General features: G+C 33.2%; 1 protein-coding gene across 6 annotated transcripts in view; it reads left to right on the top strand.

Annotated features, from left to right (window-relative positions):
- The window catches only part of AP3B1 (adaptor related protein complex 3 subunit beta 1), a 152,912-nt gene that overhangs the window by 91,392 nt on the left and 44,020 nt on the right, over positions 1–17,500 (top strand). For 3 of the 6 annotated variants that reach the window (XR_014951448.1, XM_085567241.1, XM_085567240.1), the window contains exons 20-23: positions 1,531–1,705; positions 7,563–7,616; positions 9,108–9,180; positions 10,205–10,311. Coding sequence is in view for 4 of the 6 variants with exons in the window: in XM_085567241.1 (XP_085423367.1) it covers positions 1,531–1,705; positions 7,563–7,616; positions 9,108–9,180; positions 10,205–10,311 (409 nt within the window). In the remaining 2 variants the exon portion in view is untranslated. The remainder of the gene's footprint in view (positions 1–1,530; positions 1,706–7,562; positions 7,617–9,107; positions 9,181–10,204; positions 10,312–17,500) is intronic. The other 3 variants (XR_014951449.1, XM_021531843.4, XM_021531842.4) reach the window with 1 other exon arrangement.

Raw genomic sequence — 17,500 nt, 5'->3', positions numbered from 1 at the left:
AATGGCAGTGATATAGGTAATTCTGTTGTCTTGAAGAAACTTTGAACAGTGTATGGTAGTGAATTTTTGTTTAAATCATTTACCTCAAACAAGTTTTTAAGTGTTGTCATGCTGAAACATAATTTTCAGTACCTGTTTTTCACCGTGATTTTAACAATCAAATGTGCTACATTACACTGTTTTAGTGAAGTGTACTGCTGTTCCATTTTTAGCTTTGCAAGCTTCAAATTTACTGCTCTATGCTTTTGAATAAAATTTGAGGAGGCAATTTTAGCCTCAGTTAAATGGGTAGGCACGGCCTAAATATTATTAATTTGAAATAATTTTGATTAATTTTTTTAGGCAATTCAGTCACAGGAGGCTCTTGAGAGGAGGAAGACTTTATTCTGTTTCGATCTGTGTCATTTAAGATTTTCATTTCTCCTTCTCTGTATTTTTTCATCTAAAAACATTGCTATCTCATTGATGCAGCATAGTACATTCTTTGGTACTGCTCCTAAAGCTAAGCAAAAATGTGTAACAATTTAATATGAGTCCAAAGGGACTCTTAATAGTTGAGTGGTCTAGATTTGTTTAATTATTGTTGACCTTGTTACCCTTCAAGCACTTCAACAGCCAATTCATTGTCTTGGGAAGGAAGCTGAATCAGGTAGTGTATGAAACACCTGATTTAGAAGTATAAAATGCTTGTTTGCGTACCCAGGAACAGAGTGGAGTTTTTTTCTATATGCAATATTAAATTTTCTGCTCCATGATAGTATTAGAAAACAAATTTCATTTCCTTTGATATTAACTCCCCCTGAGACAAAAGGATAATCTACTAAGTGGTCTTTAAAGTATTATGAGATATGAACAAGGCAGATAATATTCAGTAGCTGTTAGCACACACTAACATAATTCAGCATTGGTAGGGTGAACAGAACTTCACTGTGTGAAGAACAGAACTTCACTGTGTGAAGCTGTAAGGCATTCAGTGTGACCAAAGGTGTAGGAATATAACAGCTCTTTTGTATGAACTCTTTAATGGATTGAACAATTTGTCAATGTTATAGGTCTTATTTCTAGGTGATGCGGTTTTGTTTAGAAGAATTAACAAAGGCGTAAACTAACTTAATTGATTTTTTAAGGCAACATAACTGTACAAAAAGTTGATACACCGACATTCTATTCACCATAGGTGGAATAGTATGAAAGCATCTTTATTTTAAAGGACGACTGCACTTCCTTTTGTCATGTCACAAGCTTGATGCAAAATATATGCTAATAATTTTTTTAACATTTCATATGTTCACATTTTGTGTGCTGTTTTGCTGGTTTAGATTGCATGTGATGGTGTACTGTATAGTACAATAGAACAGTTTTGTGTAACCTTAAATAAACTACATCATTCATAGCTGAGCTTTTTATTGTGGAGAAATCATGACTTAAAACTCATTTAATGAAACTTTGAAATGCTGATGTAGGATATTGCCCAAACAGATTCCTTTGGTGGTTTTACATGTCTCTTAACATTTTTTTTTAAATATATAGTGATTCACAGGATATTAAAAAGAAAGCAGAGGGGATTTCCATAAAGAGAAGCACATCCAGTTCCTCTGATACGGAGTACACTTCATCAGATGAATGTTCTTCAGGATCCAAGTCAGAATCTGACTCTAAAAGTGACTCTGAGTCTGGAAAATCTAGAAATGCTACCTCTAATAAGGTTAGTAAGGTTAAATATATATTTTTTAAAACCTCTGTAAAATATGAGAATGTGTCTCTAAACATCTACCCATGTTTCTTTCTGTCAGCATGAAGATGGGTAGTAGTGTTATGCATACCTAAAACAATCCAGAGTTTATTGAAAAAAAATATTAATTTTTCATAGAGAGAGCAGTCCAAAAGTAGTTTGATTGTTTAAGCAATTAAGAGTGTTTTTATAACAAAAAACCTGAATTATAAAAATATAAATTAGAAAATTTCAGTTTGCAATGTTATGTTTTTATTCCAAATAGATGAAGAAGAATAATAGAATCTAATTATTTTTATACACAGAACATTTTTTTTCTAATAGTCTATTATTCTTTTATAATAAAATTAATTGATTTTTAATTTAATTTTTTGGTTGTTGTTGAACTGGTGGAACTTAATACATGCATATTGATGGTTATTTTATTAAAAGGGAATCTTAAAATATTGCTATAGTACCTGGGTCTGAGAGGAAACAAAACCAAGAACCAAATGTTAGTACATTGTTTCTTAAGTGTTTGAAGATGTTCTAATAGAACTCTTAGCTTAGTTTTAAATTTTTCTGTTTAAATTGAGAATAGTACAGTTAATGAATCTATAACTGAGATGTATATCTAGATTAGTAGCATTAATATTTGTAATGAGCAATCAACTTTTACTTCTTGTCTGTGTTTCATAGGAATAAAGAGCTCTGTTACTTCAAATTCTGTTAGCTTTCTTAAAACTGGTATGAAATAACAAGTTTTAAAAATACATATTTTTAATTGGTTTCAAAATAGGTGAAGAAATGTCATGTGTTAGAATTTAATTGCTTACCTTAGTGAAGAAAAAGAGCCTAAAAGTTCATTACTCAAATTAGTGTTATAGAACTAACTAACCATGCTATTAGCATGAGTTGGTCACTGTTTAACTACCTTGCATTTAAAAATAAATAAATTGGTAACTTTTTGCTAAATCTGTTCAGGAAGAAGAGTAAAAGAATTTCTGACATTTATTTTTCTGTTATCAAATGCTTCCTATGCAATTCTTTTTATATATTTACAATAAAGAGTTGAAGAGTAGAAGCTCAGAAGTTTCTGTTTAAATACTGATATGAGGTATTGAAAATTAAGTGAAACTCTTAATGCATTTTAAATTAAGCTAAGCCATTTTAGTCATGACTCCTGTATAAATGGCAGAACAGTCAAAATAGGCATCCTTTGCAGCATTTCTGACAATTTTTGAAGCTGGTGAATAGGTGTGTTTTGTCTAGTTAATAGATAAGGCCATTACTTGATTAAGCTGTTGAGGTGTGTATTTATTTTAAATAAGGAAGTAAGACTCTGTTTCTCTAAATTTTGAACTTATATTGTACATGATCTTTGTTTTTTAACTTTATTGGTCTGCTTAAGAACTCTTGAGGTGTGACCTTAACTTTTAATTTGATCCCTTCTTTAACCAAGTAGAACAAAAGATGAAGTGAGGCTGTATTACCTGAGAAGTGGAGATTTGTTTCCATGGTTTGATCATTGTTTTCTCCCCAGATAACACATAGGGTAACACACCTATGTCAAAGATTTTTTTTCTTCTAGAGCAGGCAGACTGGATCTTGCAAAAAAATGGTAACAAAAAAAATACAACTTAAATCCACTTAGTATAAACTTCTTTGATACTAGATGGAATATGAATTAATTGTAACAGTTTGCAGTTTCTCACATCATCACAGTATTTTTTCACCAGAAAGTAATACATACTCTGATGTGCTTAGTTCTGAGCAGGCACTGCAAAGCCATATTCAAACTATCTTTTCTCTGCTGCATTTTTCCATTTTTCTCAGGATATTGACACCTTATGGATAATTTCTTTCACTCTAATTCTCTAAACTGTTTGATTCTTTCACAGAATATATGAGTACTACTAGCGTAAAAAGCTTTTTGTATTTTAAAACAGCAGAATGTGTGAAGTCTAATACACTGAATATAAGAACTGGAATGTCCAAGAAGCTTGAGATTGAATTGTTGAAGTCAATGGAAAGTTATCAAGGCCTTGGATTTTAAGAGAAAGAACATTGCAGTAGTTCTGAAGTCTTACTTGATTAAGAAGCACCTAAAAGGAAATGTATTAGGAGCAAGAAGTATTTTTAAACAGGTGATGGAAGAGTTGATCAGAATGGAGTCAAAGGATAGAAGGGAAAAATTGCAAAACTTTTAAGCATCACAAAAGACATTAAAACAAATAGCAATGTGTTTATATGCATGGCAGCAAGGAAAGTAGCAAGGAGATTATTGAAAAGCGTAGAGCTCACTGTGCAGAAGCTAAAGTTTCCTTAAATTCTTTTTCATTTAGAGTTAGCACTTAATATAAGGGCAAGAAACTGTAAACAATGGTCATATGTAAAGGGGCAGGGGCCAGTTGATTTAATGTCCTTGAACAAGGAGGAATGTTTCAGTATGTGATATTAATCCCTGGAATCTTGAAGTTAGTTTCCACTTAAACCAGGTTTCGATGCCTGCATTCAGTGTTTCTTGTACTTGTTTATTTTTGGACATGTAATTAGATAAGGGGGTGGGGGAAAAGAAACTCAGGTATTTTTTATTAAAGGTGATTGCTGTGCTAACTAGCTTAATAGGTTTTTTTGAGAGAAACCAGTTTTGAGCCCTGTAATGATAGATGAAGGTAACTGATGGTAACCTAGATAACATCTTCTAAGCTGAAAAGAAAAAAACAATTTTAAGCCAACTTTAACGAAGATTATAGTTTAAATCTTATATATAGACCCCTTATGTGTCAAGGTACATTTTTAAAGAAGGACACTTTTTTTTTTCTGCTCCCTTCCTGACTTATTTTCAGACCACCCAGGAAACAGATGGTTTCTGCCAGGCTCTCAGAAATGCGTGCTTTATTCTGATAGTTTGTCATTAGTAAAGACACTAATGTTATTCTGCTATAGTGTATTCTTAATTTGGGCAGTCCATATGGGGAGATTATTAATTAGGATATTCTTTTCAGTAAAACTGAAAATACTTTCTGAAATACATAATAATAAAAGAAGTTGTGGTTAGTGAACTCTATTTTTATGGTTTCTCAGTTTGCCACATTATGAACTATGTTACATCGCAGATGTTTTGGGTAATATTTGCCATTCCTTATATATTCTGTTAGGAGTCATTTCCATGTTCTGCAAAATTTTCTTAAAAAAAAGGTTTATTATATTCACACTGGAGCTTAATTTCTACATACATCCATGCATTTACTGGCATTAAAATACACTACAAAAAATTCAGATTATTTTCCTGAATATGTTATCAATAGTTTAGTATTTCTTCTCCTGACATACCATTTTGAAAAAGCTGTTGTGTTCACTGTAATTGAGCTGAAGTGAATAGAAAAGTCAGTCTCTTGTAGTGCAGTCTTGTATATCATTTTGAAATATGGATAATTTGGGGTGTTCAGATACATACTACACTGTAAGCGTAGAGCTAAAATGCAGATTTGAGGATGATGCATGTATAAGTAGGTGTCTCTACAGTGGGATTTTAAAATCAGCTACTGTTGACCTCCTTCTACAAGTATAATACAGTCACTCAGCTGTTAAAAACCTGATCCACTATTTAAAAAATATACAAAAACAAATTGTCTATCTTTCTGCCTGATCTCCTTTCAAGTGCTAACACAATGGAAACAGTGGGTGATCTGTCAATGCATTTGGATTGTCAGTGATGGTTTTGTATAAATATTGGGAGGATAAGAAATAAAATTCGCACAGCAGAATATGATTTCATCTGCCTTTTCTCTGCAGCTCCATGGCTCATGCTGCGGTGTGAAATTCTCATTTTACACACTTTGCAGGCGGAGCACATGAATTATGCATTGAGCAAGAGAAATCTCCTGCTTCAAGTCCTATATGCATTTACCAGGTTCTATCTCTATTATCAAGATGAATTGCAAATGGAGAAATGTTTGATGGAATATACCTTAACTTCTTTGTTTAGTATTCTGCTTTTCCCATAGAGGGCTTTCTTGGTAGAATACTGTTTTGGTTATATTGTAGGCTTAGTTTTCAGAAAAAAAAGATGAAAAATTGTGTTACAGAGAAATGTCAGACACGTCAGAACCTTTTTATTGTCTAGATTTCAAATGCAAAGCTTTTTTTACTCAATTTAAGTATCTGCAGTCATTGGCTATTTATTGATCATAGATAGCCAATCAATTTTCTTTTCTTGGAAAAAACAAATTAAAAATAATCATATTTGTTATAGGCAGGACCCACATAAATACATTTCTTTGGTGTTTTCTGCAGAATTGCAAATATAATGTACATACCCATATGTAGAAATACATATAAGCATGAAAATATTTTTGTGGCTTTGACTATATATAGCACCCAAACAATACTACTGCATATGTACTATACATATATACTATATACTACATATATTAGTAGCCCATTATTTTCTTAAGCTTGACCACTTGACTGAAATTGGAAATAAGACATGATCACACAAACATTATCTTTATTTAATTAGCCCTTGATTTTACATTTCCCAGATGATAGGGTCAGATTTGTACATTTTTTTCTTTCTGTTTGGTGGAATTGTTTACTTGCTTGTTCTTTATAGTAAACTGATACAGTTAAAAGCAACCTTCTGCTAAAGTGTGCAGTGAAAGTTTTCCTTGCCATACATTGGTTCAATAATTTTTTTTTATTTGTGCCTTATTTTAGGACCATTTTATTTTGTTTTGAAGTATAAGAAGTAAATTCTCTCAAAGGATTTTTATACCCATTTTTCAACATTTTTTTATGTAATAGATTGAAAGTAGTATCAGTGCAAGAATGGATTTCACCTTATATCAAGCTTTGTATACTTTTTGTACTTGTGACAGAAAAAGCAAACTGAAGCATGCTATTGGTATTTTTGGTAACTTCTACTGTCCATCTTAGTTGTATTCAGTAAACAGATCCAGTAAACAGTAAGGATTCTTTGGCAGTGACTCCTAATTTTTTAGAAACTTGTACTGAAATGTATAGAATTCTTATCTTTGTATGGCTCTTCTGTGAGTTGAGGGACTTTTTAGAGAATGTTATTTGGCTGTATAATAAAAGAAGATGGAGACATCCCATCTCTATGGAAATATTTAGCAAATATAAAGCTGTACCTTTGAACTTTAACCATAGTTGAAGGTAGAACTGTATCTTATGGATAAGTGGGGACAGACAGCAAACAAGTACAGAAATTGAGGATATTTTTAATATCCTCAATTTGCCTTTTGTTTAACTGAGTTCTCCTTTAGTCTGTTTTGGCTTCTGAAGAGTTTTCTAGCTCAGGCAAAGTTGTGATAAATAATTTATAGTAAAAGTGCAGGAAATAGCAGCTAAACCTAAGATTCAGGGCTAAATATTCACCAAATGATACTATAAAGTGGCTTGGAAATAATGAGAAGGATTGTGAGAAAACTGTGTCTTTGACATGAGTAATTCAGGTAGAATTTGTATCTTATGAAGTACACTATTTGTAATTATTTCACAGTTCTAAACAAAAGTAGCTAAAACAAACTTAGTAACTTGTTAATAAAAGCATCTCAGAAGAAAACTATGGTAGTTGTGAGCAGAATGAAGTTCAAGAAACTTCGTTCTGCAAGATTCCCTCACTAATTCTGGGCAAAACATATAAGAAATTGTATAACTTCAGCACCATTTTAAAGCTGTTTTGTAATACTTTCTTTGTCCAGAGGAGTTTTAGGTTTCAGATAAATCAGCAATGATAGAACACTCAAATGCCGTAGTGGTAAGGACCATCAAAATATGATGATGTTAAAATAATTTTTAAAATAGTGGCTTATGTTCTTTTCAGTCCAACAAGATGATTCTTCTCCCAGAATACCTGAAGCATATCTATAGGGATCATGTAAGTGGCTACTGTCTGTTTGAGCCATGGTATTTATAGGAAGAACATGATAGGTGATGTCATCATGGCCATTGATGTTAATGACTAGTCATTAACATCAATGGCTTTGAATAGCAAGAACGTTGGCTAGTTTCTTTCATGTTCTTTGGAGGCAACCATAGAATTTCTTGCAAAATTGAAAAAAAAAATTAATTATTGTCATTTGTTTGCAATTGACTATCAAGCTGAGAGACTGGAGGAAAGGGAAAGCACTTTGAGAAAAGAGTGCACATTTTACTCTGTGGTGCCAGTTAAAGGAAGTGCTTCTAGCTGCTGAGTTGACTCCAAGCTCTTCTAGAAATTTGTCCTGAGTGTCTGTGTCCTCAAGAAGTGATGGCCTAGATGGACATAAAGAGATTTACTGATTCATTTAGACCTGTTAATTTATTAGAAAGGGTAAAATAATTATGTTTCTCTATGTATTTGGCTGTCATGTACCTTTTAAGAGGAAACAGATAAACTAGAAAGTGTGACTCTTGGAAAGACTACACTTAAATTACTTGCAGTAACTTGGATAGTGAGCAACGTCTTAAAGTCTAAAGGCAGTTAATATGTTTTCTAAAAGAATGGCAAAGCCTTCTGCTTGGTATGTGAGCCAGAGAAGATGAAGGTAGAAGAAATTCTTCAGCTGACACAAATGAAAGATGCTTTAGAGTGGGTAGGAACAACATGGTGACAAAGCTCAATACACAAGGCTCTGGGTACATCCAAAAATCAATGCTTTATACTAAACCACCCCCTTGGCAGTGTATACTGAGCTGCAACACACTGAATTCTTTCCTGAATCACCACTGAATAGACATGTTCTGTAGGCCAACACTTACTCTTATGAGATTTATTTAGAACGTTTTTAAGTATCAAAACAAATTTTGTTGAAATACTCTGTCAAGGTACTGGGATTATTATTTCCCTGGTCTTTATTTCTGGTACAGCCAATTCTTATTAGAGCCCACCTCGAGCTGAAAACAAACTTTTTTGGTGAGAGAAATCAACTTCCTGTTGAGTACATCCCAGTAGATAATTGGGCAGAATTCCATGCTCCTAGATAAGTGCAAATAATGCTGTATTTCTTATTGAATAGATTTTGACCTGGTTTTCGTATGAAAACAGAAATTTTAATATACAAATCTTTTGTCTTAAAGAGATAGCCGCTTTTTTTTGTAATAGTCTCAACAGAAGTAACTGATCTGTCACCAAATGCTTTCTGTGTAGCAACAATGATTAATATTAGATGAATACAGGGACTACTGAAATTCAGTTGTGGAATTTAGGTTCAGTTTAACTGTATAAACAAGTCTTTCTCAGTAGGTGAATTCTCTGGATTTGAAGCCCTGAAAATTGATACCTTTTGCTTTATGAAGTAGTAAAATAAATGCACTTGCTTTATAAAAGTTCTAAATGCTTTTCTTTTGCTGATATGATGAAAGATTAAATATTGATCTATTTTGACAGAAAGAAGAAAAACCAGTACAAGATAGAAAGACTCCAAAAAAACAAGACATGTTTCTCTTAGATTTAGATGATTGTAAGTATCTTGATTAAAGCCTCATTTTTCCAAAGGCATGATTCAATTCAGTTAATTCAATGAATTTAAATGTCTGAAACATTGATTCTGCTAATTTATTGTACCAGTTTCCTGACAGAATAAATGCTTGGACTCTTAAATTATTTTTAAGCACAGTTATTACAATATTTTGTTTTATAATTGACAAATTGTTTCAAAATTTAGAATCTACCATCATATAAAATATTTACTTTGAGAATTTGTATGTGTCTGGACTTGTTTTCTGTTAAAGTAGGCTTATTTTCTCAGGTAACAATGGATGTTACTTGTACAACACCTGTGCAATCTATGACCCAATTATGGTATTATATTAAGATGCTAAAAATCTAAAGAACAGTGTGAAATTTCTGAAGAACAGTGTGAAATTGCACTCTTGGAAGGGTAAGATAGAGCTGGCACTGGTTTTTGGCTATGCCTGTACCCTTCTTAAATTTACTTCTATAGGTGCAGCACATCAGAATTGCATTAACATGTACTTTTTATGTAGCCTGCAAATGAATAATTGCTGCACAGTATATATCAAAGAGAAGGATAAAATAGAGGAAAAATGGGAAAGGAGGAGAAAATACTTTTAAAGTAAATCACATGGTCTGTTCATGTATAAGTTGTATTTGTATTTTCATTGCTTAATCTGAGTATTGGGGCTATATTGGGAAAGGAGGAGAAAATACTTTTAAAGTAAATCACATGGTCTGTTCATGTATAAGTTGTATTTGTATTTTCATTGCTTAATCTGAGTATTGGGGCTATATGTCTGAAAAAGTAATCTTGTATTTAAAAACAAGAATATAACATATTCTTCAAATACTCATCAATATGAATATGAATATCAATATATTCATCAATATTCATCAAAAATATATACAAGAATATAACATTTAGATGAGGACATAAACCCTTTTGGTGCAATGAAAAAAAATCACTGTCTTTCCCAGTATCTTAAATTGTTTTTCAATTTAAGTACCTCTTGCCTTTTTAATTCTAGTTTGTCCTGTAACAACTCCTGTGGCAGTTCCTACAGCAGCTGCTTTGTCCCCAAGTTTAGCAGCAGACCTAGAGGGATTAAGTCTGTCAAGTTCATCAGTCATTGATGTAAGTAACCTTTAAAAAGCGGGAGGGTGCATGTCAGTTTAAGCATTTTATGTGTTTTGAGGCCATCATTAAGGTGTTTTTTTACAGTTCTTTCACCTATAAAACTCTTACAGGAAATTATGGTTTACATGCAAGTCTGGCAGCACTTTTCAGTCTGTGATTGCATTCTGAAATGTGGAGAAAAGTATGAGTATTGCATATCTGAGAAGGATGCCTTCAAGGATTTTTAACCTTCTCTTTTAAATTGTATTTTTCTTTGCCTCAGGGAAACTTTAATTCAGAAATTGAGTATCCAAACTACAGAGGTCTTTCAAATATGATTTGCTACACTGTCAAAAATAAGCTACAAGAACATCACATACTTGATAGCACTCTGTTTGTTTACTATACATGCTTCCCATTATGACATTTTCCTACTTAGAAGTAATTTTTCATAAATATATGAAACATAGTCCGTGGGTGTGAATAAAAAGGGTATGGATTTACAATCAGAGGTGTATGAGTACGTGTCATGATTCATTCTGTTAGTGCTTTGTAGTACTTTCCATTAGGGAGTCTCAAAACTATAGGTATAGTTAGGGTTAGCAAACTCCTGGAGGTAGAGGATGTTCTTTATTGTGGGAAAGAATAGAAGTTTGTTGTCTTTCAATTGAGTTTTCTTTAGTATTTTGTGTGTGTCCAATTTTCATTTGCAATTTAAATAGAAATTGCAGTGGTATAACATAGGGTACACATCCTTGCGAAAATGGATGGATGTGACCAGACAAAATACCAGAGAAACAGGCAATTTTTTAGCCTAGCCTTGTTTCTAATGAGGTTGGTTTCTAGAACTTATGCTGCAACTTAATTAGTCACTGGTAACCTACATTGTGCTGCTATTGGGAACAGCAGCATCAAATACATGTTAAGTAAAGGAGTGCATGAGTGATTTGACTCAAGAAATAGAAGACCCTTGCTTATGATTCAGTTTCATGTTTACAGGCTTCAAGATTTGGTGTTGAAATGGGAGACTTTCAGATAATTTATAGGATATTAGCCTTATCTAAGAAAATTGGCATGTACTGTAAATTTCAAGCAGGCCAGTAACAATCCATGGACATGCAGTCACTGCAACTGATGTGTAGTCAGTCAACTGATGCACAGTTTGAAAATGCCAATAATTCTCTTCCATGTTATTTTGTAGAGCAGTGTACAGTGTTAGGTGGTAAGTCTGTGTTTAACAGCAGCTGTGGTGTTACTCTTTGCACTCCTCTTTGCCATCCTTCATGGCTTTGACAGCTCAAAACACAAGGTGTCATATGGTTGTCTGGCTTTGGGTTAGCTTAAGAATGACTCTGGTGTTTTTGCTTTACTTCAAAATTACCACCTTTGAGGATAAATTAGAGATAGCAATCTGTAATGCCGGAGTCTTAGGTGCCCCTGCATTGGCAATGTCTTTATTCCTTTCATTGTCTACGGTACATGAACATATTCATGCTTGCTTTCCTCATGATTGCCACTGTTCATTTGCTAAACTACTTCTCCGCATTCTTCTGAAGACACCTACTAAGAAATAGAGCTTTTAGATAAACAAAGCTAGAAGGTGGAGGCTGAAGAGTAGAAGGAATTCTGTATGATGACTGTGCAAACTGCCTCCTCAATTTACTGAAGTCTGGTAACCAGCAAAGAACCTGGAACATTTCCTCATTCTCTCTGCTCTGGAAAGAACCCAGATCATGTAAGATCTAATTGTTTCTGCCTGGATGGTGATTGCATTTTGGTCTGTATTCAGTTTTCAGATCTAAGCTCAGCTCTCATTGCCATTGATAGTTGCAGATGTATGTGAGGTCCTTTACTGAGTTTTCTGCACCAGGGAGCAACAGAAATTAAATACTAGTGTTAAAACTCATTCTTTCAAATTATATCCATATGGTCTAAAAAGTTTTATGTGTGTGCAAGTAGTTAGATAACTGTAATCCCATGATGTTCAGCACCACCAGGTAATTTTCTAAAAATAAAAATATAAAACTGGCTTTTAAGATTTTATGTGGGACTTTAGAAAACTTCAGTGGGAGAGAAAGTGCATATAACTGTAGGACACATGCCAAAGTAACAGTGAGAAATTAATTTATTACTAAGCAATGGAAAGCATGGAGTAAAAATAGATAAGTATGGTATATGACCCTAATATCAAAGAAATGTAGCAGCCACTTATCTTGGAATATATCAAGCAGTCTATTATTCAAATCATTCAGTTCTGTAATTGGATACAGCTTTTAGAAAACTTTTAACTTCCAAATTCGTAGCTGCTGAGTGTCACAGGAAGTATAAATACAAGAGTGGTTTTACAGTTATGGGAAAATCTGCAAAACCAAAATATTCTTGAATAGATACTGCACAATCTAATGCTTTGTCCTATGGCTCATTTGTTTTTATCATCATGTTTACATACAGTACATTTCCCCCTCATATAAACACATGCATGTATATTATAATTTGTTCCAGGAAAAACAAAATTCTCTTGTAATTAATGGATACCTTCTTCCAACTGAATGCAAAATGTAGTAAATCTGTGTGCATTCTTCTGCCTTGGTACATGTGGTTCATCTTCAGATTTGAGTGAACCAGGTAACTGAGGTCACTGGAAGCTTCTGTGAGGATTCTCATGGTATGCAAGCAAGTATTGGCAAAACTAAATGCTTGAGAAAACTGCAGTTTGATTGAGTTTCAGATGAATAATTTGCAGTTTTGAAGAATATGTGAAGATGCAGTGTGAATCAAAAACAGGAGACGAGACAAAACTGCAAGCTGTCAGTGTGAAGCAGTTATTGGAAAACACTGAAAATGGGTGTTGTCCCCAAAAGGGGGTGTTATAAAGTGAGAAAAGAGAAATTGTAAGCAAAACTCATGACTGACCTAAGGACAGGGAAGATTATATTCCATTACAATAATTAATGTTTTAAGCAGAAATGATGAGAGAGAGGAGAGCTATAGTAATAGAAAGAAACAAAAGAGGGGAATGATCTGTTCCTACGTGTCACACAGGTGATGAGAAAAAAGAAAAAAAAAAACTTAACCACCTGTTATTTTCTCATTAAGATTTTAGATAGTAAAAATATAAAAATATATCTCCTAAATGTGGAGACCCCTGAATACGCTGCATACGATGATTAACTGGTAAAAATGACACATGCTTTTATGAATAAAATTAGTGAGAAGGAAATATTTCTTTGATAGCAAGAACCCTGTTATTGTTCAGAACAGCATTCGTACAAGGGAGAACTGACACATCTGTGTGAGCTCTGGTGAGAGAAGAAGTGGGATGAGGAAAAATGTATGTGGCTGTATGGTATGAGTTAGGTAATATTTAAGGAGAGAAAATTGTTTCCCTGCCTCTAATAGGATTGTTTGGGGAAAAGGTCGGGGTGACTAGGAAAATGTCACAAAAAATGCATGTGCCAAATGGGGAGAAACTCTTGTTGTAGTGGAAAAGTGCTTATAAAAATATTGGTTGCAGCAATTAAGATTTGCTATCAACTACTCTGAATATAGAATCAAGATATAGTTGTAGAAGTGGTACTGCCTTACTCACTAAGGTTTTACGCAATATGTTCTGTGTTTTATCATGATAGTTGTTGCTACCAGTGGTATGTTTTATTGTTCCCTACTACCTGGCCCTCCAGAGAAACTGTTTAGGAAGGGAGGAGTGCATCATCTGGTTTTCTATTTCATATCTTCTAAAGAGCTTTTGAACAATCAACACTTTGAGAGCTTCTTTGGAGTGATGAGGTACGAAGAAGAAATAATAGCTTTTGTCAAAAGCCAGGGTCAAGCTTTAGACCTGTCAAATCAGGTGATAGATACATTTAATTTTAAATTGAGTACAGACTTAGCGAATTCCTTGAGAAATAGTAAACATTAACTCCCTCAATATTTAATTAAAGGTATTTTCAGACTAGGAGAACACCTTAAATGGCATTTTATTTCTAAGTTGTTGACATAGGCTTTAGAGGGGAAGCCTTTCTTATAATTTAGGTGTCTTTGTCCATTTAAACTGTTTGTAATTCCACTATAACAAGTTTTAAGATTGACTCTGAAGTGTATTCTTTTCCTGTTTGAAGTATCTCTGGTTAGAAATACTGGGTACACAAAGGCTGCAATAATGGGTTGAATAATGGCTATAGTCTGGCATGCAGTTTGCAAGGAAGTTTAGCATGAGTTGTTTCAAGAATTTTCAAAACCCTATATAAAATAGTAGAGAAATAAATAGTAGTTCTTTCAAATAGTTACTGGCATGCACTTAATGATTTTTTTTTCAGAGCTTTACTAGCAGCAATTACTCTTTAACTATGTACATTTGTTATTCATATAAGCTGTTTCTCTTTGCTGTTTCATCACAACATTTTTCCTATATGTTTAGTGTTTCCATTATACTTTTGAAGCCCATGTTTTAATATACAGGTTGAAATTGGGAAGGTTTGTTGTGGGGAGGTGAAGGGACGAAGTGTACCACAAGACAGTCTACATATATCCTATTCCTGGGAATGTTCATGACTTTGCTTAGTGTTGTTGACCACAACTGCACATTAGGCAGAGATATTTTCGCAGTTCTGGAGTTTTCAGCTTAATTTGTGAAGGTGGGTTGTGAAGCAGTCTCTGTTGTGCCCTACAAGATTTGTAACTGGCATAAGGTATAATTGAAACCATGTTCTATGATGTATGTTAATAGGGTACCTAGGAAAGCTTGTATGTGAAGCAAATGAAAAGGCATCATCTTAAATTTAGGAGTTATTTTTTAACTTTGTCTTAGTGGCACCCAAAATCAGCTATGTGGCTGATTAGGTGTGACTGATGCTTGTGGGAAGGCAATGTGGTCCAGCGGATACAGAGCTGGGTGTTACATATAGAAAATGAGTTGTATTTTTGGCTTACTACTTGCTGTGTGATCTGGAGGGAGTATCTTAATCTTTTAGTTTTCCATTTGAAAAATGAGGATAATGATGCTTACTCACCTCGGGAAAGCACTTGGAAATCTACAAATGAATGTAGCTGCTCATCAGCAGTTATTAACTATTGCCAAGCTAGAAGAAAAAGAAATTAAACAAAGACTCCTGCTTAATTTTTTTTGTTCTTATAAAATTTCTGTGTAGGTGGATGTTCTTAAATTGGTTACAGAGAATATGTGTAGTATCATATATTTGAAAGCTATACTGTCCGTTCAGAAATTGTTTCCACATACTTCTAAAAATGTTAGCTTGAAAGAAAAAAATCACCTGCCTTGACACTACTTGTTTTTCATTTCACCTCTGTTCTTTACTTCTAAGTGCATTTACAATATAGTGATATTTAATGTTTAAGCTTTAAAAATACACATCTCATGTTTATTAGATGCATTCATTCTGTAAAAAATTTGCACTTCAAAATCTGCAACTTGTTTTCTTCAGCTATATACACTATAAATGAGATACTATTTATAATGATACAAATTATTTAAGTATAATGTGTAAGTAGTTAGCAAGTTGTATATTAATGTAATTGTATTCTGAATAACCAGGTCACTGATTAACTTGATTCATTGCTATATTGCTATTTTGCTGTTTTGTTATCTTTGAGTTACAAAGAATAACCCAGCATTCAAATGTTGTATTTAAAACTAAAAGTGCCAAAATAGCAAAATAAAGAGCAATTGCAATATTAAAGTCTTATTTATAAAATAGAAATTAAATTCTGGGGATATTGCAAAACAGCAGCTCAATTAAATAGATTACAGTGAGGACACCTTTGATCATTTTTTGCCTTCCATTAAAATTCAGTACTGTCCTTAAAACTATTCCAAAATATTTTAATTTTTTAAAAATATAATTAGATGCTTATGTCCATGGCAGAGTATAAAATTATGTTTCTTTTTCTTTCCAACATGAAGAATACATATATTGTCCTCTTTAAAATAGGGCTGCTGTAAACGGGGTTGGTGCCAGGTGTTTAAAAACAAGCATGTGTGAAGCATGATGATGATTCCATAAGTTATTCTTTAAGTGTGTATTGTGGTAATGTGTGTAAAACAGAGTGTGTCTATATATGTGTTATGCTCTGTAACTCAGACAGAAGAGAGAGGTAACCTAAGCTGTATTTTTCTGTTATTTTGTCAATAAATGTAGCTCTTAAAAATTTCAACCACATCTTTCTAAGGTAACATTTATCTCCTCACATCTTTAGCATCTATCAGACATGACATGGGACATATTCATTGACCCTAAAAATTTTCATCAGTCTCATGCACTGGAAGGGGGCAGCCCCAGCCAGACAAGAGGCTCATTTCAATTTTAACGGCTGTAATTAAAGGTTAATTCACTGAGTCAGGATTAACGAGGAAAGTACAAATGATAGGCAAGCAGCTGCCTTTATAATACAGGATTAGAACAATGCAATTACAATAAGAATTAGAAAAAACCAACTTCCTGAAAAGGTTCTGTAATAAATGAACTGCATTTCTCTGTTCTTAATTGTAGTACTTTAACATGAAGACTCTCTGCTGCATAGGTTCTTTTGTTATTGTTGTTGTTATAATAACAGTGGATCAACAGTGTGTCTAATAAGACAGTATGCCAACCACAGTGACAGCAACTGTTATACTGACAAATGTAATACTGTGCTCTACTGAAAACCTTCAGACTTACATTTATATTGCAGCTATATGTGCTGGACACATAGACGACTACTTTGAACATTGTCATTAGATTTATTTCTCTTACTCTTTTGCAATTGCTTATTTTAGACACTTTTTAAAAATAATCTTAAAATATATTGAATTTTGCAAAACACTGAAAAGTTTCTGTTTGCATTATCCCTACTAGAATCTGCAAGAAATTCTAAACATCTGACAAATAATTCCAGTTTATAAATCAGTATATATCAGATGCACTCTGACTTTAACATCTTGATTAACTATGTGTATGCTGTCACTGCACTTATTGGTATAATTTAGAAGTTGGTGTAATTCATGGTTTCAGACAGTGCCTATACTTGTGCAGTGCCAAGTATATACGTAGATAGCAAATGTAAAAATGCTTTGCAAAGTAAAGTTCTGGTCACTTCTAGGAATTTGCTTTAAAATTCCTAACTTTTAAGTAAATATCTCAAATAGAAAAAGCTGTGTAATAAAGGAAAAACAAAGTAGTATTCTGAATCAAAACATTAAGCTACTCTCTCA

Source organism: Lonchura striata, chromosome Z (genome assembly GCF_050655825.1).
Source record: "Lonchura striata isolate lonStrDom1 chromosome Z, ASM5065582v1, whole genome shotgun sequence".
Lineage (NCBI taxonomy): Eukaryota > Metazoa > Chordata > Aves > Passeriformes > Estrildidae > Lonchura > Lonchura striata.
This window is presented reverse-complemented; position numbering and strand designations above follow the sequence as displayed.